The 24,489-nt window shown below is 45.0% G+C and overlaps 1 protein-coding gene across 1 annotated transcript in view; it reads right to left on the reverse strand.

Annotated features, from left to right (window-relative positions):
• Nucleotides 1-24,489, reverse strand: part of GRIN2B (glutamate ionotropic receptor NMDA type subunit 2B) — a 286,938-nt gene that overhangs the window by 48,538 nt on the left and 213,911 nt on the right. The window contains exons 4-6 of the mRNA XM_039239959.1: nucleotides 2,868-3,070; nucleotides 1,926-2,097; nucleotides 1,574-1,727 (exon numbers count right to left, since the gene is read on the reverse strand). Coding sequence (XP_039095890.1) covers nucleotides 1,574-1,727; nucleotides 1,926-2,097; nucleotides 2,868-3,070 — 529 coding nt within the window. The remainder of the gene's footprint in view (nucleotides 1-1,573; nucleotides 1,728-1,925; nucleotides 2,098-2,867; nucleotides 3,071-24,489) is intronic.

Genomic DNA, 24,489 nt, shown 5'->3' on the forward strand with positions numbered 1-24,489 from the left:
TCTTTTACCCCTGTAACTAACTGCTTCTCCTACACACACACACACACACACACACACACACACACACACACACACACACACCCTGCCTGGCACTGCTATGTCATCGAGGGCTATGCTGATGTATCACTAGCTCTTCCAGTTCAGAAGCTGAGGTTAGTGCTATATTGTGGTTAGAATCAGAATGCACTTTTGTCTGTATTTCTTAATGTTCCAATTATCTTTGCAAAGGAAAAAAAAAAACAAATAAAATACATAAAGCTGCTATGAGGATTAACGCATATAGCGTGTGCTAATAATATTTCACATAAAGTCGGCAGGTCCAGAATTTGCTCCTCCAAGAAGGCTAGCTGAGAAACTTGAGTAATTTATAGAAAAATTCTATGGCACCTATAACTCTACTTTATAGAGCATTAATTAAAAACTTCCCCTTTCCCCCACTGCCTGCCAGATAGAGCTTAAAGTACTATCAGTCAAGGTCTGTTCCAATATCCTCATGGAAAAAAAAAAAGTTGATGTCCTTCAGAGAGTTTGTGACTCGTCCAAGGGCTTACAGCTTGTTTATGTCCAAGCCAAGCCTCCTGTTTCCCAGCCCAATGTCCGGTTTTCAAGGTGACATTTTATTTTCCAATCCCTTGCTCTCACGGCCTCTGCAAAAAATATGGGGTATGAGCTCACAAAAGACCTCATTTAACTGAAATCTTGGCCTTGTCTCACCAGGTCTTATATCACATCTAAGGCTCTGACACATAAGCGATGCTGGAGAGTAAGGAAGTACAGAACGACATGAGAATGGGCAGGGTAAAATGCGAGCAAGCATCAGTCAGATCAGCTGTATCTCTCAAAGCTCAGAAAAATGCACGTGGAAACAAAAAACCTTTTTTGGTAGCACCGAGTTCAATCCTTGAAGATAATTAAAAAGGCATGTCAATGATATCTAGAATTGGACATTTTTTTAGATCCTTTTTAATGTTTTATTTAATTTTGAGAGAGAGCAAGTGAGCGAGTGAGAGTGGGGGAGGGGCAGAGAGTCACAGAATCTGAAGCGGGCTTCAGGCTCCGAGCTGTCAGCACAGAGCAGACTTGGGGCTCAAACTCACGACCCGTGATAACCAACTGAGCCACCCAAGCGCCCCTAGAGTTAGACATTATTAAAGCAGGAGGAAGTACCCCTTGAGATCAGCTAGTTGAAATGCCTTCTTTATAGATGAGAAAACTGAGTCCCAGAATGGAGCACAGTTGCTCAGGGCCAAGTGCCGACTACGAGGTAGGAATGAGACTGGAGTAGTCCCTAGCAGGAGGAATGAGACTCCAGTAGGCTGACTGGTTGCCAGCCTAACGCTGTTTTCTTCCAGCGTTTTATGCTGTGCTATCAATTGTTTTTGGGTGTTCTTCAGTTTTCATATTTGAGAATAATCAATACTTAAGTCCCCCAAATTAAACAGGCTGCCAGCAAACCACCTCCTGGCTGAAAGAGCCTGGCCACGTGCTCGCCCCTAAGGTCCCTTACTCCTCATACCGAGTATGCGTCCTTCCTTATCTCCACGTCCCCCACCCCAGCAGGCATATCACTTACCTAAGAAGGCAGAAGGTGAGACAGTCCCATTGCTGCGTGACACCATGACACTGATGCCAGTCTCTATGAAGGGCACAGAGAAGTCGACCACCTCAGATCGCTCCTCATTGATGGTGAGTGAGCCCACCGCCATGTAGGCCCTCTTCATAACCACCTGGGAGGAAGCACAGGGCTTCAGGAAGAGCACTCAGGAAGGCCAGGGGCCACCGCAGTGGCCCGGCACTGGCGTCCTTAGCACAGTGTGCCCGCGAGAGCCTGCTCGCGGTTCTGTATTTTCTAAAATTTACAAACGAGCATTTTTTAACATTAACATGAAACAAAATGGAAATGGCCCTTGCTTTCTGACACTCACCTCTCCAATCATACCATTCCAGGTTCCGTTGATCTTCTTCCCATGCTTGCCATTGGTAACCAGGTAAAGGTCATAGGTGAACTTCACAGATTTGGAAATTTTCTTAAGGATGTCAATACAGAACCCCTTGCAGCACTTTTTGATGTAACCTGGCTCCTCATCTGTTTTATTCCTAAATGGTTGAAGAAACAAACGAACGAACAAACAAACAACAAAACAAGGCTTTATACAAGAGGCAGCTTTTATCCTTTACCATTCAAACTCCCACCCCAAAGCAGGGCCTCCCCTTCACAGCTCAGCACAATGTGCATCAGACCCGAGTGAGGAAATCGATCAGACGACAGAGTTGCAATTCTTTCATTAGCTTGTCACACCAAACAGCGTTTCCTCACAGTTTTTAGTGTTCCTTTGAAGTACAATGTACATCAGGAAAGTGCACACAGCCTAAGGGTTCAGTTGGAAACATCTGTAGACCCTCAACCACTTAACGAGCACCAAATCCAGGTACAGAAAGGTAAACGCTCTTCTCCTCTCTTCCAGGCACTTCCCCTTCTCACCAAAGAGAATCATTATCCTGACTTCTAACAGTATAATTTTACCTATTTCCAAAAATGCTCTTAAATCTCAATATTCTGGGGGACGATATCCGGAGAAAACATAGTTCAACACCAACGCAAGCGTAAATCTCCATAAATTTCAGGTCCTGCGTGCTGAGACCAGGCAAGGCCAAAGACGCGTTGGGATGGTTGGCGGTAATTCTGCCAGCGCATGATCTGGACAGGCCCAGACACCACACCGCGGGCCTGCTAGGGATTCCTCTGCTCGGGGGGGGGGAACCGAAAATTGAACACTGTATGCCTCGGGTCCCAGCCCCGGCAGTGCTGACCGCTGTGTGAGACGGGACTGCCCACGCCACCCGGAGCCCTGGGGGCGGGGCCATACTCAGAGACTATGCGTTTTTGGCAGGGGACTGTGTTCCTCATGCAGGTTCCGCTCAGAGGGTCCACACTTTCCACGATGACAAAGGGGGCCTCCTCCAGGGTTACAATGCTCAGATGGTCGTCCTCCTGTCCTTCCGTCTCAGGACACATCCGGGGCCACACGTAGTACTTCATCTGCAGGGACTTGTCCTTCCACTTCCCCACCTGCACAGGGGTAAACGAAAGACTCAGAAGCCGCTGGCAGGGACCTTAGCATCACCCGGGGGGCTGTTAAACAAATGGAAACGGACCCAGGCACGGTGCGTAATAGAGAGGAAATTCTTTTTAACCTGGATGCCCAGAATGAGACTACCATGTCCATACCTAAGAGAGGTAATATATCCAGCTGCTCACTCACGTACCAAACATTAAAAGAGGATCGACTCTGTCCTGGGCATCCTGCGGAACCTTGCGGCTCAAAGAAGCGTCGTTCTGCCCTTCGTCGAACTCACACCGAGTGAAGGAGTCAGAAATGTAAACAAATGTTTACGGTGAGAGGTGGCAAGCGCTAAAACTGAAGCCTGTACCAGGTGCTGGGAAGATGCCAGAGTCTCCTGCCTTGTGCGGCTGGTGGCTTTTTTTTTTTTCTACTTAACTGTAACAAGGAGCAGGATAGTGAGGGCAGCAAATAGCTCCAGAAAGGTCAACAGAATGACGGAAGCAAATGAGCCAGAAGGATGTGTTTTGGCTTGGAACAGAGGTCCAGTGGGAAGCCATGTGGAGAACCGGGTAGATCTGAACTGGAATAAAATGATACGTGAGGATGAAAGCACACAGCTCAGCTGGGGAAGGAAGCGGGGATGGGCCGGTGGCGAACGCCACGGGTCAGTGCAGACAGGCACCTGCTGGGGTTGGCTAGGGCACCAGGGTGAATCATACAGGTCTTTCCGTCTGAGCAGGCTGTGTCCCCCCACTTCAGAAGCACCATTCATATGTACTCCAGTGTGAGAGGTGGGTGCCCCCTGGAATCCTTCACAGGGTGGCCCTGCTGCCACTCAGGAGAAATGTGTGGGTCCATTATCTTTTAGGAGAGCCATTAGTTCCCGTTTTTATAATAGAATCTGCATGACTCTGTTGGTGGGTGCTGTTCTCACTCTGCCCTTGAGCTTCCTGAAGAGGGAACACCTTTTCATCTTCTAAAACCAAACATCCTCAATTACCACAGGAATTATGGACTGTGAGCCCCTGCACTTTCCCAGTCTATAATTTCCTCCGTGCAGCAATGCAAATTAGTAGCATACACGAGGCACCAGGACTACAAAACTACTTAATTATTAACTACATAAATCAACCGGGAGCAACAAATGGGCAGTACTTCATAACTTTTCAAGTAAACGGGTTTAGATCCCCATATTCTTACAAAACCAATATTCCTTTGTTTCTGCTTTTGTCTACAGTTTGGTGTCTGCCTAGCACCTCCCTTGGTGTGGTCTGTATCTCCCACCGAGGCAGGGGCTGCTTACTTTCATGCCCATATTAGGCCTGAGCAGCCACTGCCCTGATTTTACTGCATCACTAGAACACGGACAGTGGTTTGTGTCCTGGACCAACGTGTTGGGCATTAACCTTGGTGATCGTTTTCTTCCAAGTATGCAAGCCCCATTTCACTTCTGTATTCAGAATTATGCACTGAACCAAAAGTCCGCTTTCCTTTATGGGTATAGTCTTCTCTGAGTGCAAGTCCCATTTTGGTGTAAATCCGTTTTTCTTCCTTTTGCCAAGAGTACTTATTTCTAAAGCAGAAATGTCCAAATCGCTTCTCAGCCACATGGGGATACTAAGGTCTTCAGCTAGTGGTTACAGGGGAGATAGGGCTTGGCGGCAGGGAGACCCCATCGTGGGGACCCATGATATTGGGTCACCTCCAAGTCTGAGTAGCCCTATTTATCCCCGTGGCCAAACTGGGATCATTTTCTGTGTGTTCAACAACGGGGAAAAGTTGGGCACCTCTAATGTACCTATTTTTATTTATTTATTTATTTATTTGTTCACTCTTATCATCTTCTCCCAATAGTCCCTGTGGAGTTTTATTCTTTTAAATCTTTTAAATGTATTCTCTTCTGTTTTTACTACTTATTAGGCTAGTCCCATGGTGCAGCAGCACGTGCTAGGATTACTGCAGGCCACTGCAAACTTCACCTAGGGAGCCCCACAGAGTACACTGTCGACACGCTGCCAGAGGGCTCCTCCCAAACTGGCATTGGTTATATGATCCCTAGTCAAGAATTTCAACAGCCTCTCACTGCCCTTGGGATGTGTCCAAACTTCTCACCTAAGACGGGCAAGGTGTGTGCACGGAGCCTAATCTATCTTGACAGAGTTAACTTCACTATTTTGAAGCACGAATCCTTTGTTCCTACTGGAAAAGGAAGGTATTGATATTGAGAGCTAAAATAGGTTAATCAGGTACAGGTTTCCACAAGTAAGCTGTGTGTTGTTTTCTAATAGACTTATTCTAGCTGTAAAACAAAAATGTTGCAGAGGTAGCATTCTGGCAAAGTTTCAGGACACCCCTGGGGACGCCATGCCATAGAATATAGATTATCGTATACTTTGACAGATTTAAAAGGAGTTTAAAATCTATATCCGAAAAGAAAAAGAAAATATTGTTTAATGAATCAAGATTATCATGGAGTGAGGTGTTTAGTGACACATCCAGAGACTCTGTATTTCCAAGTGGCCTGTACAGTGTTTTGTAAAACCAAACAGAAGCCCTGCTTACAAAACTGCAGACAACACAAAGCTAAATGGGATAGAAGATATACCGCATTGCAGAATCAAGGTTGGAAGTGATATGAATTAATTGGAATGGACTAAACCAAATGGGATGAGATTTAATAGTATTTATACATAAAGTCTGGCTTTTAGATTTTTAAGAAAGCAACTGCACAGTATCGAAAAGGACATATTTCAATTAACAGCAGTCTATAAAAGCTATTTGCAATAACAAATGGTATATTTATGGATTTACAGACTCTAGCACATGTGGTGAGGGAAGGGCACAGACAATTCCACTCTGTACTGTGTTCATCATGCCACAGTGGGAAAACTAGGTTCTGTTTCTATAATTCTACGATCGAATGACCTTATTTACTAGCTCATTCTCATCTATCCAACAATAACATGCACATGGGGTCCCCTTTAGCACACCTTCTCCTAACTTCCCAAAAGGCTAGCTAGGTCATTCCCTGCTTCACTTTAATTAAATTCAACCCAAGCAACTGCATGCCACTTTTGTGCCGAGGACTGGGCTGTGTGTTACAGGTAACAATATCAGGTGGCGTTTAGTAAGGCCTTAGTATGTGGTAGGCACTGAACATTCCAGTAGTCTCACTGATCATCACAGCAAGCTTGTGAGAAGCTGAAATGTCTGGCTCCCGAGCTTGGGCTGTACCCTCTACACTGCTTTGCCTCTCTGTCAACGAAAGAATAAAACAAGACCCCTGCCCTCTGAGGACAGTCTATTGGGGAAAGACACTATCTATTGACAATAATATTAAAATTTTTAGGCTTTGGTAATTACCCTAATAAAAGGTATAAATAAAGTACTCTGGGATTCAGAATACAAGTAATTATTCCTGACTGGGTTGGGGGGTGGGGTGGGAACAAAGCTTGATGAAGGCACTTATCTTTGAGCGGGGCACTGGAATGTGATGGCGCGTTTGGTGAAGAGCACTTTACCCACTGAGGCAATAGCAAGAACAAAGGATTGAAGTCCTACAGTTGCTCAAAAGAAAGATCAAGGATAGTCCTTCACAGCTGAAAGGTATGATGCGTGCCGAGAAAGGGTCTAGCTCCGGTGTCTTCCTCTTTACAGACCTGTTCATTCCAGCCAGACTGTCTGTTCTGCAGGAGCCCAAACTGGACAGCACTCATCTCTCCCCAACTCCTTGTTCAGTGGCTTCACACCGGTAGGCTGAAATTGGCTTGAAATTGGCACCCACGTAGTTGGCAAACACAGCCATTCGGGGCTTCCTCTGCCCACCCCCACCCCCAGCTGTTAGAGATTTACCAGCTCACAAATGGTCCAGAGTAACCAAATCATTCATTACATCATGCTATTTACTGCCTTGGGGACTTTAACTTTTCAGGTATCTTGTCCCCTACACTAAATTCTGAAAGTATCCCAAGTATTTCTGTGACCACAGACAACTGTTTTGAACTCTGAGTCTCAGTTCCCCTATCAGTAGAATAAGGGAACGATTTCTATGGTGTCTTGCATAAAATCTCATGATCCCAGGATCTTTTCAGGATGAAGCTCTTTACCACACTTCCATCTGATTAGAAGCCAGTGAAAAAGTGTTCTACATGGTTATTTTCCGAAGCAAGGGAAGTGTTTGGTTGATTTACACAAAAAGATTTGCTTGTCTTAAAGTCTTGACTCTTTTGTATTGTTTCTTTAAGGATGACTGCAGTGAAGAAGAAAAGCTAACAAATTCCTTGAGGACTGGAAGAGAAATAATTTTAGGAAAAAAAAAATCCCTCTGCTCTAAATACCAGATTCACAATGCTATGCAGTCCCCATGTTAAAGAACATGTTACCTTGAATTAGCTACCCCTAGGCAAAAGAGAGCGGAGCAGTTAGAAACAAGTAAACTAAAACTAAGTAAAATAGGAACTTTCTATGTAGAAAAACAAGGTATGTTTTGACAATTGTTTTAAGGGGAAGGAATTATGGTGTAGATGTAGATGGGAGAGTTTGTCAAGAGTGAGGAAAAACAGCAAATAGACAAAGAGAAGCCTAAGACACCGAAAGGGAAGATTCTGAATGTTTCCTAGAATATCTGAACTGGTGTGAGTGTGTAATACCGGAAATGCAGAGAGTAGTAAGTAGGAAATGAGGTCAGCAGGAGGTATTTCAGGGAAGATACAGTGAGAAACACTGAATGAAAAGTTTATAGCTGAAATTAACGCATGATCAGAAAAAGAAAAGCGAAAAACCTTGAGGAAATAATGAAGAAAACATCTATAAAGTGCTCTGAATTCCTCAGAGATAAGCACTAAACAAACATCATTACCGTGAGCACATTTAACGACAACATCTGTCTATAAAAAATGCCGTTCTCCGCCATGCTAACATTTAAAAAGAGCTCTTGAGGACTGAAATCATCTTTCTCAAGAGAAAAAAAAAAGTCTCTGATTGGCTTTCTCAGAAAAACATGGAGTCATTTTTAGGGGTTCCGGTTTGGTACGCTTGGTACACACTGAACACATGTTCAGCTGGGAATCTCTCCTCAAAGGGACGTTTACCTCACAAACCTACAGAATACTATTCCTTAAGCCTTTGCTCATGAAAATTCTAGAGAACCTATGTATGGTGACTTTAGGCTTCAAAGGCTTCCTTCTGCTAACAGATTTCCTCCATTACCACTGGTGAAACTGGCACTAATTTGTACCCCAACAAGGCCACGCATGAAGAAAAGGCCACAGGGACCACACTCCCACTGAAGCCCCTGTGTTGGTCTCTCTGGTGACTGTGTCGTCACGGAGAAGAGAGAGGGGCCTGGGGCAGGGCTCAGCGGCTGCGAGAACGCTTGCAGTCCCTACCCACAGAGCCTTCCCAGGCTGCCTTGCTCAGCTGCACAGAAAGTCTTTTTTTTTTCTTTTTCTTTTCTTTTTTAAATGTTTTATGTTTTATTTATTTCTGAGAGAGAGAGAGAGAGAGAGAGAGAGAGAGACAGCATGAGCAGGGGAGGGTCAGTGAGACAGGAAGACACAGAATCTGAAGCAGGCCCCAGGCTCTGAGCTAGCTGTCAGCACAGAGCCCGAAGCAGGGCTCAAACCCACAAACTGTGAGATCATGACCTGAGCCGAAACCAAGAGTCAGATGCTCAACTGACTGAGCCACCCAGGTCCCCAGATCTAACTCCTTTTAACAGCTGCACAGTAGTCTATAATAATGGACATGCCTCAGTTTATTTAGTCATACCCCTGTTGATAAATATCTAGGATATCCCCCCCCCCAAATTTTAACCAAGACATACAATACATATCTTGGTATTTCCAAAGCATTGATTCCCAGAGATGAAAAAGCAGAATAAAAGGATATTTATGTTTTTTTAAGTGTTGTGGATGTTGCTGGAAGACTGTACCACAGGTGGGTAGTGACTGAACTTCTTATCAGCAAAGCACTCAAGGGCTCCTTGCTCACGTTCTCTCACCAGCACTAGGTTTTTATCACTATTAACGTCTGCCACTCTAAGGAATGAAAAACGGTATCTAATTGCTTGAATTTTCATCTCCCTGGCTCGCAGTAAGCAAGAGCCCTGTCGCACATCTGTTAGCATTTAGATTTTCCTCTTTTACCCTCTAGTCTTATCCTTCACCCATTTTCCATTGAGCTGTTTGTCTCTCTTATCTATTTGTAGGGAGCTCCTGGTGTAGCAGGGTGGTAATCCTTTACCTGTCAGATATGCTTGAAATGTTGTTCTCCCTCTGAGATTTGTCTTCTGTTTTTGCTATATTTTTTTATGCACGGAATTTTACCGTTACCTTTCTTTCTTTCTTTTTCTTTTTTTTTTGTAGTATAATGGTTTCCTTTTATGGAGAACATTTGCTTTTCCTAGGAAAAAAAAAAAGATCTACCCCACTCTCAAAGTGTTACTTGCTCATCCTTTTTTAGATTAAAAAAAAATGTTTATTTATTTTTGAGAGCATGCACGTGGGGGAGTGGCAGAGACAGAGGGACAGGGGATCCAAAGCAGGCACTGCACTGATAGCAGAGAGCCTGATGCAGGGCTTGAACTCATGAACCGTGAGATCATGACCTGAGCAGAAGTCGGATGCTTAACCGACTGAGTCACCCAGGCGCCCCACTCATTCCGCCTTTTGCACGGAGCCTGTCCTATACTGTGTGTGACGGACATGCAGCTCTCTCTGCCTTCTGTGCTGCACGGCCTTCACTCCGTCGCTCTTTCCACGTCTCTCAAATGCTTTGCATCCTTCTCAGGCCTCATCATCTCCGTGATGCTGTCGCTGATCACCCTTGCTCAAAGAAAAAGCTCTGTTTGATCTTCCGTAATAATTTTGTGGGTCAATCACTCCCTTTTGCCATTACATTAAAACGCTGAGCTATTGTCTGATATACAAATCCCTGTCTGTGAATGTGCCTTTCAGCATTCTAGGGCAGAGACTATTTTATTTTACTTCTTTTTGTCCCTCAGACTGGCTTGAACAAGTGTGCTCTTAGTAAATCACTGAGTGATGTCACCAGAGGAAAAATATATTGATACCCTCCGAAGGCTCCGCTAGGTATTAATCCCAGTGTTCTTCCACAAAAAGGCTGCCGCACATACTGCTCCTCTTCATTCTGTCTCTCTTCAGCCGTCTTGATTATAGAGCCGCCCTGGACGGACTCAGTTCCATGTGGACTGCTGGAAGTATAATGACGAAGTCTGCTGCACTGAGAATCTAATGAGGCCACTGGCGCAGCTTGACACCCCTTCTCCTAATCATTTGCATACTCAGTGATGTCTAGGTTTAGAAATCCAGCATTTGAAAAATGCATTGCAAAATAATTTCCATATTCAAATTTGATCCATGGCTGCCTTGGCCTGCTACTGCTCCGGCACCTTTCTAGCTGGGGATGGGCAGCCTGGGACACACAGGCCAAAGGGAGGTCCATCCAGCCATTCTTGCCTGACACCTGGGTGGGTCTCCCAGTGAAACTGAGACACCCGTTGTCATCCCGGCCTCAGCTGCTTTCCCTGTCTGACACCTGCCTCTCCGAGAGAGCCAGGGGCTCCCTGGGGACTGTGCATACCCCCTGCTGCCGCCAGCCATCCCCCGTCCCCCTGTGAGTGATCCTGGTTCTCCGCACGTCCTGCTCTGCAGAGTGAGGGATGGGCAAGTGGCGAGCCAGAGTAGAAGCTGGTGCCAGAAATGGAAGCTGCAGATTCAGAGAATCAGTTATGGTCATTTCAGATAACTCCACCAACAGATGTGATGAGAAAACTGGCCGAGAGAGCAAGCGAGCGAGAGAATGAAGCCAGTGATGATGAATGAAGCTGGTGATAATATTAGAGTAACTGTAGCTGTCATGGGCTGGACACATGGAGGCACCGCCTTCCTTTGTCACGAATTCCCCTGAAGGTGGATGTTGTTGGGCCCCTAACACAGACAAACAACAGACTGAGGGTCCAGGGTTTGGTCCCTGATCGCTTTGACTCTACAAGTCCATGTTTCTTTCACTCTGCCTTGTTGCCAAGAGAACATTCCTGACCTCTTCTTCATTCCTTGCTTTACTGAGATCTGAGAGGGGGGGTGTGCTTCTGCCCTGCAGAGCCTCCGCCCTCACTTCTGCTTCCCAGTAGTGATGGTTGGGTCTAAGGGCTTGGTGGCAAGCGGCAGCCGAGGTCTGTGGTGTGGGCCTGACAGGCAGCTGCCAGCAGGCGGCGGGAGGAAGCATGGTGCTGACAAGCTGTGTGACCTTTGGTGAGTTATTCCATCTCTCTGTGCCTGGCACATGTTAGCTCTGTGCGAGTACTTGTTGATTTCCCTCTTCATTTTCCTCCCGCCTTGTTATGACTATTACTCCTGCGACTTAAACATGGTACGACTCTTCAGTGTGCCGAACTTCCTCCCAGAAACAGGTTTTTTTTTCCCTTGCAAGTGGCAAGGAAGAAATATTGAACAAACTCTGAACTTCTCAAACTTTAACTCAATTTGCTAAAAAAAAAAAAGTCAGGATAAACTCCATGCAATTCTTTTGGTTTTGTACCTACTTTCATGTGAATAAAAATGAAACTCACAAGGATAAAAGATGCTATGACTCTTCTAGATAGACCAAAGGCCTTGAACCCAAAGAGTCCCATTGAGGCACGTGCTCCCTCTTTATAAACCCTGCCTGGGACGGGGTGAGTATTTTAGAGAGGGCACTCATTCTTTCAGGTAAGAGCATTTTGTTAATGGTTTGCCACACAGGCTCAAACAGACTTAAAGACTGAGCGTGTTGCCTTCAAGTATCAGAAAGGGTTTAAGATCTCCTAAGCCTCAAATCCCCATCCTTGAACACCAACCTCAGAGAGAGCCCCATTCTGGAACTTAGGAGGCCTCAGTCACTGAGAGCTGAGCTCTACCATCTCCTCTGATCTACCTTTTTCCAAAAAAGGCCCCTCCTCTGAAACACCAAGACTGAGCCCCGAACTACCCTCCGGAACATGTGGGAGCCAATCAGGGACGTGCAGTTAACAGCGCCAAGACTAGTCCCACTTTCCCTCGATCAACTTCCTCCTACATCACAGGGCTCTAGATGTGTGTGCAACATGCGCAAGGCTTTGGCTTGCTCTAGAACACAGCTCAGCAGGGATGTCGACTGGTAGATGTGGGTAGACTCCGAGGGTGCTGCTTTAATCTGCTTTTGGGGCCTGGGCCACAGGCTTCAGTCATGAACAGTGCTCATCATCAGGTTAGCTTCTCCTTACTCTCCACCTTTATCTTCAATTGACAAGGTGTGCGGGTAGAGCAGACGTGCATGACATCTGACCATTTGGACTGTGACTTCCTGGATTTGAGCACTGGCTTCACAAGTATTTGTATATACATGCATGAATGCATGCATGCATGAATGTATATATGTATTCTTTCATTCATTCCACTTAATTCCATTTTCCCATGTTAGTTAAGTGCATAGGCTTTGAAGTCAGAAAGGTCTAATTTGAGTTCTGGTTTTGCCTGTGTGTGACTTGGGACAAGTTACCTAACCTTTTTTTCTTTTTGTTACTATTTACTTTTGACAGAGAGAGAGAAAGAGAGAGAGAGCATGAAAGTGGAGAGGGGCAGAGAGAGAGGGAGACAGAGGATCCAAAGCAGGCTCCATACTGACAGCAGAGGGCTCAACGTGGGGCTCGAACTCACGAACCCCAAGATCCATGAGATCACGATGTCAGACGCTCAACCAACTGAGCTATGCGGTGCCCAAGTTACTTAACCTTTTAAATTCTGTGCTGTGGATGCCTGCTGTTATTCCACCTGACTCTTCTGCTCACTCTCTCCCCCGACCCCTTTTCTTAGTTCAGTCTCCCCTTCTTTTGGGAAACATTCCTTCCTCAGTTCCGACCGCATGGTCTTGTGGAAGTGGTCTTGTTGTACCTCCCAGTCTATCCCCTGACCAGAGGCGTGGGGCGGCTGACTGGCTGGATAAATCCCTTGGGGTTTTTAACCTTAGGACCAAAAAGAGCACCAAGTCAGTCTCATTATCTATAATATATAAAATTCAGAAGAGGTAGGCAGCCATGTTTTGTACCCTATGAAGAAAGCCGGCCTATGGAGAGAGAATGATGCCAGTGGCCCGAGAAAAGTATATAGAAGTGAGAGTGGGCCAGACCCATGACAGCATCCGAGTTCTGGCTTGTAGCTACTCTGGAGGCCCAGCCACAGTTCTGTTCTGGGTTCTGGTGGGAAAATCTGGTATCCTTTATAATCAGTTTGCCTCTTGCTTAAGCTAGTTCCAGTTGGGCGTCTACCTTTATAATCAGAGCAAGTCCTGGTCACACACTCTTTATCTCATCTATGTAAGGCAATAGACAATAATTATATCCTTCTGGGGTTTCTGTAAAAAGTCAACAAAGTAACATATGTACATGCTGTGTGGAATGCCTGGAGCATGGAGAGCACAGAGTAAAGGATAGTCGTGGTGGTGGCAGTGGTGGTACTTTTCATCAATGTTGTGTGAACATCTCAGGAGCCAAGAAGTAGGTTGGCTCACCGGAGACAGGTCCACCGCCAGGCCCAAGCGAGTGCTTCCCTGCCCGGGGCTCCAGCACAGCGTTCTGGATTTAGGCAGGGCCAACCAGCTAGAGTTTCTGATGTCAAGTCTGATGGGGGCTTATGACTGCATTTCCTCCCTGGCCCCCAACCCTCACGGGGGTTCCCTTGACGGTCACAGGGTCTACAGTTTCAGCCAATGACACTCAGCAGGTCATTTGGCGTCTCTTCCCAACTGGCCTCCCTGCCAAACCCTGATGCCAGGTCCAGTCATTTCCAGGCCTCCCACCCCCTTTTTACCCTCTATGCACCCCTTCTACAAAGCCTTCTCTGGGATGAACAGCTCATAAGCAGAGGAGTTCTGTAAGATCCCTACAGAAGGTGTGCCCATGTGCAAGTGGTTGAGTGGGATCTGAACCCAGGCAGTCTGACGTTGGAACCTTGCTTTTCACCACTACTCTGGGTTGCCTCAAGTACTAGAGAAGATGCATAAGAATGGTATCAGGCATGTAGTCATAATGATGCTCAACAAATGGCACTCGCTGACTCAGAACAGCCCACCCGTCCTGTTCTCCTTAGGCAGCCCACAGCATTAGGGGTGCTCAGAAGTCTAGGGCAGCTGGAGGATGGAATGCACCAGCGGAAGGAGCACCACCACCCGGAAGGCACTGGGTTTGCACGGGAGACCAGTGGGTGCCAGAGATGATGACAAGCTCTTCAAACACTGCTTACTGGGCTGATCCCAGCTTGTTCCGCCCTTCGCCTCCTGATAAGTTTCATCACATCCTCCGTCACAATCCTCCTCTGAATTCCAAATGTGTTCAAGATGTTTAAAGAAGAGGTTACTTGGAAACATACAGACATCTACCATAGATCTTAGACACATTGGGCTAGCACCCCTCTGGAGTATATATCTCAGGACGCTAAGAAAGATGAGAAAATTGTTGCACATTTGGTAAACCAGCCAAACAAGCCAAATTGGGTTCTTGTGCGAAATTTCGAGAGCTAGAAAAGGTGGCCAGGACTGGAGCAGGACCTCATCAGGCAAGACCATGGAGATCCGGTTTTGGTGCTGCAGGGTGCTTAGGCACAAGGGCCAAAGAGAAAGGAACAGGAGGAATTCTGGAAAAGAAACATATTGTGGAAGTATAATGACAATGTTTTCCAGACCACAAATCTGAATGTAAACTCCGATAATTATGAATGTGTTTTCAGGGACAATGAAGCAGCACAGTTGAAAGTGTGATCATCTGGGAAAGTTGAAAGTGTGATCATCTGTGGCATAAGGTTGTGAATATATATGAAAAGAAACAAGGCACGAACACTGAAAAGACACATAAAAATCACCAAGGCAATGAGGGAGCACAAATAGAAGAGGTCAAAGTCATTGAAAATACATTATAATTTTAAAAGAGTAGACCACAAAGAAAAAAAAAGTCATGGAAGATATGTTTCTAAGAAGGTACCTTATAGAATTCTCAGAGAAGTTTCCTTATACCTCATGCTAAGGCCATGGACAGAACTCAGTCCTTAGGAATATCACTTATTCATTTTTTAAAAAATATTTTTAATCCTTACTTATTTTTGAGAGGGAGAGAGAACAAACAGGGAAGGAACAGAGAGAGACACACACACAGAATCTGAAGCAGGTTCCAGGCTCTGCACTGTCAGTATAGAGCCCAATGCGGGGCTCAATCTCACGAGCTGAGAGATCATGACCTGAGCCAAAGTTGGGCACTTAACTGGCTGAGTCACCCAGGTGTTCCCAGTATCATTCATTCTAAGATGGTCTGGGCTCTACTACCCCTTGATAAGCAAAACTGTCCTACTCTGTGGACAAATATACCTGCTAAGTATTTAGAAAATAGTCTTTCTGAAATATTCTGGACTATGCTATCCAAAGTCATTCCTTTTCTCTCTTGAAATGCCTTCCCCCCCTTGAAATGCCTTCCCCCAGCTTTGGAGGATACAAATGGCAGGAAAAGGGATGTCTGGGTGGCTCAGTTGGTTAAGTGTCTGACTCTTAACCTTAGCTCAGGCCATGATCTCATGGTTTATGGGTTTGAGCCCCGCATTGGCTTCTGTGCTGATGGCATGGAGCCTGCTTGGGATTTTTCTGTCTCTCCCTCTCTCTCTGCCCCTCCTCTGCTCATTCTCTCTCTCTCTCTCTCTCTCTCTCTCTCTCTCTGTTTCTCTCTCTCAAAATAAATAAACTTTAAAAAATTAAAAAGAAATGGCAGGAAAGAATCTCAAACTGGCTTTAATTCTCAGACACTCTGTCTTTTGTCTAGATTCCTAAGTTATTCCTAACTGGTTTCTCCACCTCCAGTCTTACCTTCTCCAGCCCATCCTCTATTTGCGCCCCAGCATGATCTAAAATTCAGATGTGACCCCATCCTTACCCTTTTCAAAGCCTGCCAGCATCATCTTCATCACCTACAGAATGATATCCACCCTCCTTGGATAGTAGTTATTCCCTCAACATTTCCTTTTATCTCCTTATCTCTTTCTCTCCTCCCTCCCTCTCTCTTCCTCTTTCTCTCTCTTCTTTCTGGTCTCTCTGCTTTCTTTTTGGTTTATCTCTTCAGGATTCCTAGCCTTCCTTTCATCTGATAATAACACAGGATGCTGTTTCTTATCAGAATGCTTATACTGGGATTCCCTATTTTAAATCTCTTCTCTTCTTTTTTTTTATATGTTTTTTTTTAATGTTTTATTTATTTCTAGGAGACAGAGAGAAAGACAGCGTGAGCAGGGGAGGGCCAGAGAGAGAGGGAGTCACAGACTGAAACAGGCTCCAGGCTCTGAGCTGGCAGTCAGCACAGAGCCCGATGCGGGGCTCGAACCCACGAACCGCGAGATCATGACCTAAGTGACAGTCGGACGCTTAACCGACTAAGCCACCCAGGCGCCCCTTAAATCTCTTCTCTTCTTGATGGCATCCACTCAACCTTTAGGATTCAGGTCAGCTAGTATTTACTCTAAGGAGCCTTTCTGCACCACACCCCCAGGCAGGGTTGAGGGGTTAGGTATCCTTTTATTGTCCCCAAATACCTTGTACATATCTCAATCACTGAACCTCCCATAGTATACGTATTTAGTTGCTTATGTGTCTGATCTCCTCTACTAGATTATAATTTCCTCAATGGCAATGAATGAATATTATGCATGGATGTGTGTATGTATGTATCTGCAATGCCTAGCAGAAGGAACAGCACCACAGTGGGCACTTAGTAAATGTTAGTTGAACAAATGAGTAAGTAGGATTTTAAAAGGAGAACTTGCTCTTGGCAGTTAATAGTCAGTGATGGCGATTCTGCTAATAATACTAGCTAATATTTGTTGAACATTCACTATGTGTCAGGGACCTTGCTAAGAAAGACACATGCATTACTGAAGTGAATTCTAAGGGTAGTTTTATAAGGTAGGTATTATTTTTATAGCCATTTATGGTAGGTCATGATATTAGTGGTACCCAAGGAATCATGTCCCAGTATCCGTACTTGGGTAGTCCCCTCTTTCATAGGCTCTAGATTTCCCCTTGTGACTCACTTTGACCAGCAGGATAGCAAAAAATGTGACACACGATGAGTGACAGTGCAATGGGCCTTGCTTTCTTGAAATGTTGCTGACAACTCCAAAGAAGCCTGGGCCAGCCTCCTTGAGGATGGGAGGGCGTGCAGAATGGGGCCCAGCTGATGGCCCGCAGCAACAGCTAGATATGCAAGGGAGGCCATTTTGGATTATCCCGATCACCACAGCAGATGAGTGACCCCATGTGGGACGAACCCAAGAACTACCCAGCTTATCCCCAACTTAAGCCGCTGCACTTCAAAATGCTGAGTAATATATAATGGTAGTTGTTTCAAGCCACTAAGTTTTGGGGTGTTGTTATATCGCAGAGGTTAACTGAAATATATCCACCTTGGAAAAGGCTACACATATCAGGCAAATTTAAGAAGATAGAAACAAGAAGACAGAGACAGAATTAAAAGACAAAATAGCACAAAATTCTTTAGAGTTCTTTAATATAAATAAGTACCACGCTGCATAAGTCTTTCTTAACTGTTGGAAGATCATTGAACACAGAGTCAGGTTTCAGGCCCTACCACTGACAAGCCTTATGAATGCGATAAATCACTGAATGTCTGGGAATCTGAGTTTCTTTATCAGCAAAATAGGGAGACATGTATGCCTGTATATTCTACTAATTTCACAGGGCTGGTAGAAGAATCAAGTGTGCATCATACTGACCAAAAGTGGGTATTAATGTTATTGAAATCAGTTAATAACTTTGGATCACAATAATTACTAACAACTCATCTTCAAACCAGCAAAAGCTGATTGAACAGAGGAGGGTGCTAAGGAATTGGAAATTCAGAAGGTAACGTGTTAATATCCTTCCATGGACTGAATAATATTTCTCCAGTAGATATTTCAGTGCCTTTAATATCAGTGGTTTCTAGTCATTTTCTTTACAAGGCACTCCTGAGATACCTTGTATAACCTTTCCTCCCCGCCACCCCCTCAATGTTCATAATCTCATTTCACACCATCTACTAAAGGTCAGGAGAACACCTGATCTCAGGGCAAAAGCACTAGGCCAGGAGTGTGAAGATTTGTCAGACTCTGCCTCCCACCAGCCATGGGACCTTGTGCCTTAGTCTTGCTGAGTCTAATTCTCTGTTAAACATTAGGGTAACAACATTTACCAAAACATCCCCATAGGGATTTAAGAGCAATGAATGTGATGATATATGTGGGTGTGTCTTGAAGTTGGCTACTTGGTGCACAAAGTCAAGGTGCTATGAGTGCCCTATCGAGCAAAAAGTACCCGATGCTTAGAGGTATTTATTTATTTTGAGGTATTTATACCAATGACATGTCACACACTGGGTTGAGTGGTAGGTTTGGTATGGAAAAAATGGGGCAACTGGCATTTGAGGTGAAAGGTAATTTGCCTGGGATCACATAATTAAGAAATGGCCAACTTGGACAGAGATCCTTATCTGCTTCCCTCCAAACCTTGTATGGTGCTGGGCAGCCTCCAAATGGAGCCTCCTCAGTCCGCGGGAGAGTGGAATTATTGGCCAGGTAGTTCCATTAAATGGGGTCACCAGCTTGTGGCTAAAGAAACAGATGATGAAAAAAGTGCTGGGGGAGAAAACGCCTGTTTACAAACACAGCTTAATTAATTAGTCAACTCAGATGAGGCAGAAGAGGTGGGTTTCCAGATGCCTGACATGGAGAATTAATTAGGAGAAAGGCGCTGGGCTTGGATTCCTGTCCAGATCACACAGTAGAATGAAATGACTAAGTTGCCTCAGTGTCCCCTTACTTCACTAAACTGCTCCTCAATTTAACCAAAGCTATCTGACTGGGAAGGAAAACGACGACAAAGAAAACAAAACACCTCACTGAGAATGACAACGGAACTGAAAAGCTACCACCAACTAAAGCTTCAAGTGCCATCCAGAAAATAAAGTTGCTTCTAGTGTTTCTAGTTTGTTTGTTTTTAATTTGAGAGAGACAGAGAGAGAGAGTGAGTGGTGGAGGCACAGAGAGAAAGGAAGAGGGAGAATCCCAAGCAGGATATGAGCTGTCAGCACAGAGCCGAACACAGGGCTAGAACTCAGGAAGAGTGAGATCATGACCTGAGCCAAAATCAAGAGTCAGAGATCCTTCACCGACTGAGCCCCTCCAGTGCTTCTAGTTCAAGTCACAAAGGGTCAGAATAAAATTAGAGTGAAGTAAAGTTACACCCGCTAGCACTTGGAAATCCCAACGCTGTACCTAAATAAAATGGAAAACTAATGGAGCATTTGAACTCCCAGCAGGCAAAGCCACCGTCTTCATTTCCGCCATCTTCCTGGTTGCAGAACAAGTGTGTCTGGGAAAAGCCAAAGTACACAGGCCACTGCTTCAATTTTCTGTGCCGTTTTTCTTTTTTAAAGGATAAAAGATTATTTCGGAAAGAGAAGGCTTTTCACCTGAGTTACTTGTAAATATAAAGTATGTGTGAAATCTGTACAAATCACAACAAAATGGCATTGGGCCAGCTCAGGAGAATAAATAACGTGGGGCTAATATGAAATGAAATGTGTACTGAACTCTCTGTGACTTTATGAATCAAAGTCACTTTTCAGGAATGGGTCCCTTCCCTTCTCTGCTTCTATAGTTCACATTTCCTGGGGGTTCTAAAAAAGGCTCCTACTTTGTTTATATTTTTATCAGTGAATTTCCATGTATTCTGCACTTGTTTGGGACTTGTCCTCTGCCTAATTAAGCAGAGGAAGTTAATGAGGTATGAAGTGACTTTGTGCCGTAGAGTAAATAGAATATAATGTGCGGAGAGAGAAGTAAGCAATGGGTCAGGGCAAATCGTCAAGTAAGGCTGGAGGCTTAGGGGCTGGGCAGAGGGTGCAGGGATGGACAGACATGGTGGGATTCCATGGGGGGGGGGTGCACATAGATGTAATGTCTCCAATCTGGAAGTGGTCTAGAGATGATCAATGGCTTTCAACCAGCCTCTTTAGTAGAATCACCTGTAAAGGTATTCAAATGCTGATTCCAGGTCCCTCTCTCAGACCAATTCTATTGGAATCTCTAAGCAGGATCAAATCATAAATTTAAATAAAGGAGACAACATTATGTAAAAACTTCCCAGGTGATTCTTATGCACAGCAGGATAGAGGGCCACCCATCCACGGCGACCTCTTCATTTTTACTGATAGGGAAATGAGGAAATGAATGTGGAAAAAAGATAAAAGACAGTGTGGGTCCATGGCCTTAGGTGACATTTCACTGAGTTGCCCCAAACAGCTTCCCTCTTCATTCACGGCTTCATTTACAGCTTTAGTCTCGCTTTATGGGAAAGGGAGCGCTCCTTGCTGGGGATCCTTCCCTTGTCAGGCCGCCGCACTGGGGCGTGTTTGTGGGAGGCTGAAGGAGGTTGTACTAGCGGGGCTCAAAGTGTGGTCCGTGGACCAGCAGCACCGGCTTTAGCTGGGACCTTGTCACACATGCAACTTCTCAGGCTTCACTCCAGACCTACTGAGTCAGCAACTGTGGGAGCAGAGGCCAAAAATCTGGGTTGTCACAAGCCTGATACATGCTGAAGTTTGAGAACCTCTGGTTTAGACTACCATTTTCCTTTTTCTTCCTTCCTTCCTTCCTTCCTTCCTTCCTTCCTTCCTTCCTTCCTTCCTTCCCCTTCCTCCCTTCCTTCTTTTTTGAAGCTATGTTTAATTTTTTTTTCACTGTTTATTTTTGAGAAAGACAGAGTGCAAGCGGGGAAGGGGCAGAGAGAGAGGGAGATGCAGAATCTGAAAGAGGCTCCAGTCTCTGAGCTATCAGCACAGAGCCCGAGGCGGGGCTTGAACCCACCAACTGTGAGATCACGACTTGAGCCAAAGTTGGACGCTCAACCAACTGAGCCACCCAGGTGAGCCTAGAAAACCATTTTTCAGTGGATCTTTAGTGGCAGCAAGCAGAGTGGGAGGTAATGGCAGCAGGAGGTTCATGAGGACACTGGCCCCTGCACCTGAGGATAAAGGCTGGCAGGGTTTTCTCTGGATTAATCAAGGACTACAGGGCACAATTTATCACTGTGTATGAGGAAGGTTTTAATATTTACCATGCGTCACCTGCCTGACTATAGCTAGCTGGTGAAAATAAAATGCCTTTTGTTCCCTCAAAGAGATCTGATGCCATACTGATAAACTCCTGCTTTGAAAAAGTTCCATTTTTGCCTACGATGGGAGTTTATTCAATACCCTACCCTAGTTTTAACTGAAATATTCCTATTTTCAATTCTTGATTATGTCTCACAATAGAGAATAAGATGACTATAATAGTAAAAAGATAATCAGCGTTTTTTTTTTTTTTTGCTTGAAGAATGCATTCACAACTCATAACCCAGTCAGTGACACAAACACCCACACCCCCCAAACCTACCCGAACCCGTTTCTCATTCTTTCTTGGCTCAGGGCCCTTCACAACGCCCACCACACAGCTGTTGATATGCGGAATGTGCCGAAATGATAGAAGAGCTAGGTCACAGCAGATAATCCACTTATGGATAATAAAAAATGTGTGTCACACTTTGCTGGCCATGTCAGTTCTGAGCTGCTCTACATACATAAGAGATCCTTCATACCCAAGATGGATTTCAAAGCAAAATCAAAAACCCAGATGATGTGGCCATGTACCTACTTGTGTTTTTTTATATATAATTTTTTAAAAGTTATTTATTTATTTGGAGAGAAAAAGAGAGAGCATGAGCGAGGGAGAGGGAGAGAGAGAGGGAGAGAGGGAATCACTCACAGTGCAGAGCCCAATGCAGGGCTCGATCCTACAACAGGGGCTCATGACCTGAGCTGAAATCAGCAGTTGGATGCTTAACCGACTGAGCCACCCAGGTGCCCCATGCCTACTCATATTTTAACTCACCCTAGGATAATAGGTAAAAATAAACTGTCTGATCAATAACTAGTTACTGATCACATATCCTATGCCAGGCTGTCTGTGAGACCCTGTGGGGGGTACTGAAGGTACCGTTCAAGGAGCTTATAGTAAAATGGGGAAGAAATATACATATTAAAAAACAACTTCTAATATCCAGTATATTAGTTGTGGTAGGCTAACTAGTACACCAAATAACTCATGAAATGCAATCCTAATTAGGGCTGCCAGTTTTTTAAAAAAAATTTTTTAATGTTTATTTTTGAGAGAGAGAGACAGAATGCAAGCGGGGGAGGGACAGAGAGAGAGAGAAGATACAGAATTTGAAGCAGCCTCCAGGCTCTGAGCTGTCGGCACAGAGCCCAATGTGGGGTTCGAACTCACAAGCCAGGAGATCATGACCTGAGTGGAAGTTGTGAGGCTCGAACGCACAATTGTGAGATTATGATCTGAGCGGAAGTCAGATGCCTAACCAACAGAGCCACCCAGGTGCCTGAGTAAAAGTTTTCTTCATATATGTTTGCCTTGTTTCGTTGTTTCCTATTATCGCATATTACTTTTGTAATTTCAGAAGATTCCATACTCATGACACTCCCTTGATTTTTCGTAGAGCTCAATGGAATACTATATACACTGCAGTCTATTCCAGGAATGAGCATTACTGAGAAGCTAAGGGAAAATTCAGTAAAAGAGGGACGGCTACTCTGATCTCTTTCTGTCCCTCCTTTTAGCTAACAACGCACGGCTCAAATGCCAATGCATGAAGGCCCCTTCAGTGCTGGCACTTATCAGGGAGTGATGGATTTCATGCAGGTGTCGGGGCGAAGAGAGGCTCGAGGAAGGCAGGACACCGACTGTTTCACTCAGCACAAACGTTTGTTCTGGGGTCTGATGGGATGTCAATGTCAAAAAGAGGTCTTAAAGTACAGAATATAAAGGGATAGTGGGGAAAAATCTCTTCACGTTGGGAAGAACGGGATGGTAAAACAGGGTACTAAACCAGGATTGGAAATGGAGAGAGGGTCATTTGCATTTTTGTTCTGATTTCTATAAAGAAGGGAAGTCAACAGACGTTCTTTAAGAGCTCCTTCTGGATAAAGAGGAGTCCCTATCTCCCTTCTCCCCTCTCTACCCTCCAGCACTTTCCTAGACACCTAGAGTTCAGGGTACTGAGAAGAGCAGAGGAGAATGGAAGAGCATCACACAACTGGATTTGTACCTCCCCTCCCCCACCCCACTGCTCTTCTGCAGCGATAATTTGCTGCTGGAAGTCAACAGACACTTGGTGTCTGTTGGCAACGACAGGCCTAAGTAGGACTCAAATGATTGAGTGGGAGCACAGAAGATTTAGCAAACATGTGAACCTGGGCTCTATAACTCAGCGCCCTGAATCTAGCCATTTATTTGCTTTAAGCCAGACATTCTGCTTCATTTAGGCAATTAGCAGTGGTAAGGAAATGGGTAAGCGTTTGAGTTCCTGCACATCATGCTGGGGAAAGGTATTTTACACCTCTGGCATTTTATGATGGAATCATAAGCTCAGGAAGAACTTTCATGTACTGATACCTATAATTAGAATATAAGTTTTTGTTGTTTCATTCATTCATTCAACAAATATTATTATACATCTATCACGAGACACACACTTAGGAATACCTGCCCTCCTGAAGCTTACATCTCCATTTAGGAATGGAGAAAGGCAGTAAGTGGATATATAATAAAACGTCAGCAAGAGAGAACTGCTATTAAGAAAATAAAGCATAGGAAAGAGGATGGTGGATGATGGGATTTAGATAACATAGTCAGGGAAGTCCTCTCTAAAGAGATGATGTGTGAGCAGGGACCTGAAAGATGGGAGAGTCTTATGACTTTCTGAAGAGGGAGGATTTCAAGCAGAAAACTGCAAGGGCAAAGTTCTTGTGACGGGCTGTCCCTTGGAGGGTACGTCTAAGAAACAGCAAGTCACCCACTTTGGCTGGAGCTGGGAGTCCATGGGAAGGGTGGCAAGAAATGGGTCTGGCGGGGTCTGGACGAGACAGATTCCATAGCGAGGCTTCGGATCACCTGTGTTTGATGGAAAGCTGTTGCAGGGTTTTGAACAAATAACTGACATGAACTGTTATATTTTGAAAGGACTCCTTTGGCTGCGACACAGAGAACTGTACAAGAGTAGGAAGTAGAAGGTGAGGAGGAAGGTGAGGGTGACTCTGACCATGGTGGTGGCAACAGAGAATTAGTTAGTTTCAGGATACGTTTAGAAGGCGGCGATGACCAGATTGCTAATGAATTTGATAGCATGTGGAGAGGAAGGGGGCTCTGAGGTTTTGGGTGTTAGCAATGGGTGGTGCCATCTACTGAGACCCTGCACAGAACAGTGACAAGGCTAATATGGATATGGATGTGGATGCCACATGGCC

This window comes from Hyaena hyaena, unplaced genomic scaffold (genome assembly GCF_003009895.1).
Source record: "Hyaena hyaena isolate Hyena2069 unplaced genomic scaffold, ASM300989v1 scaffold_164, whole genome shotgun sequence".
NCBI classification, from domain to species: Eukaryota; Metazoa; Chordata; class Mammalia; order Carnivora; family Hyaenidae; genus Hyaena; species Hyaena hyaena.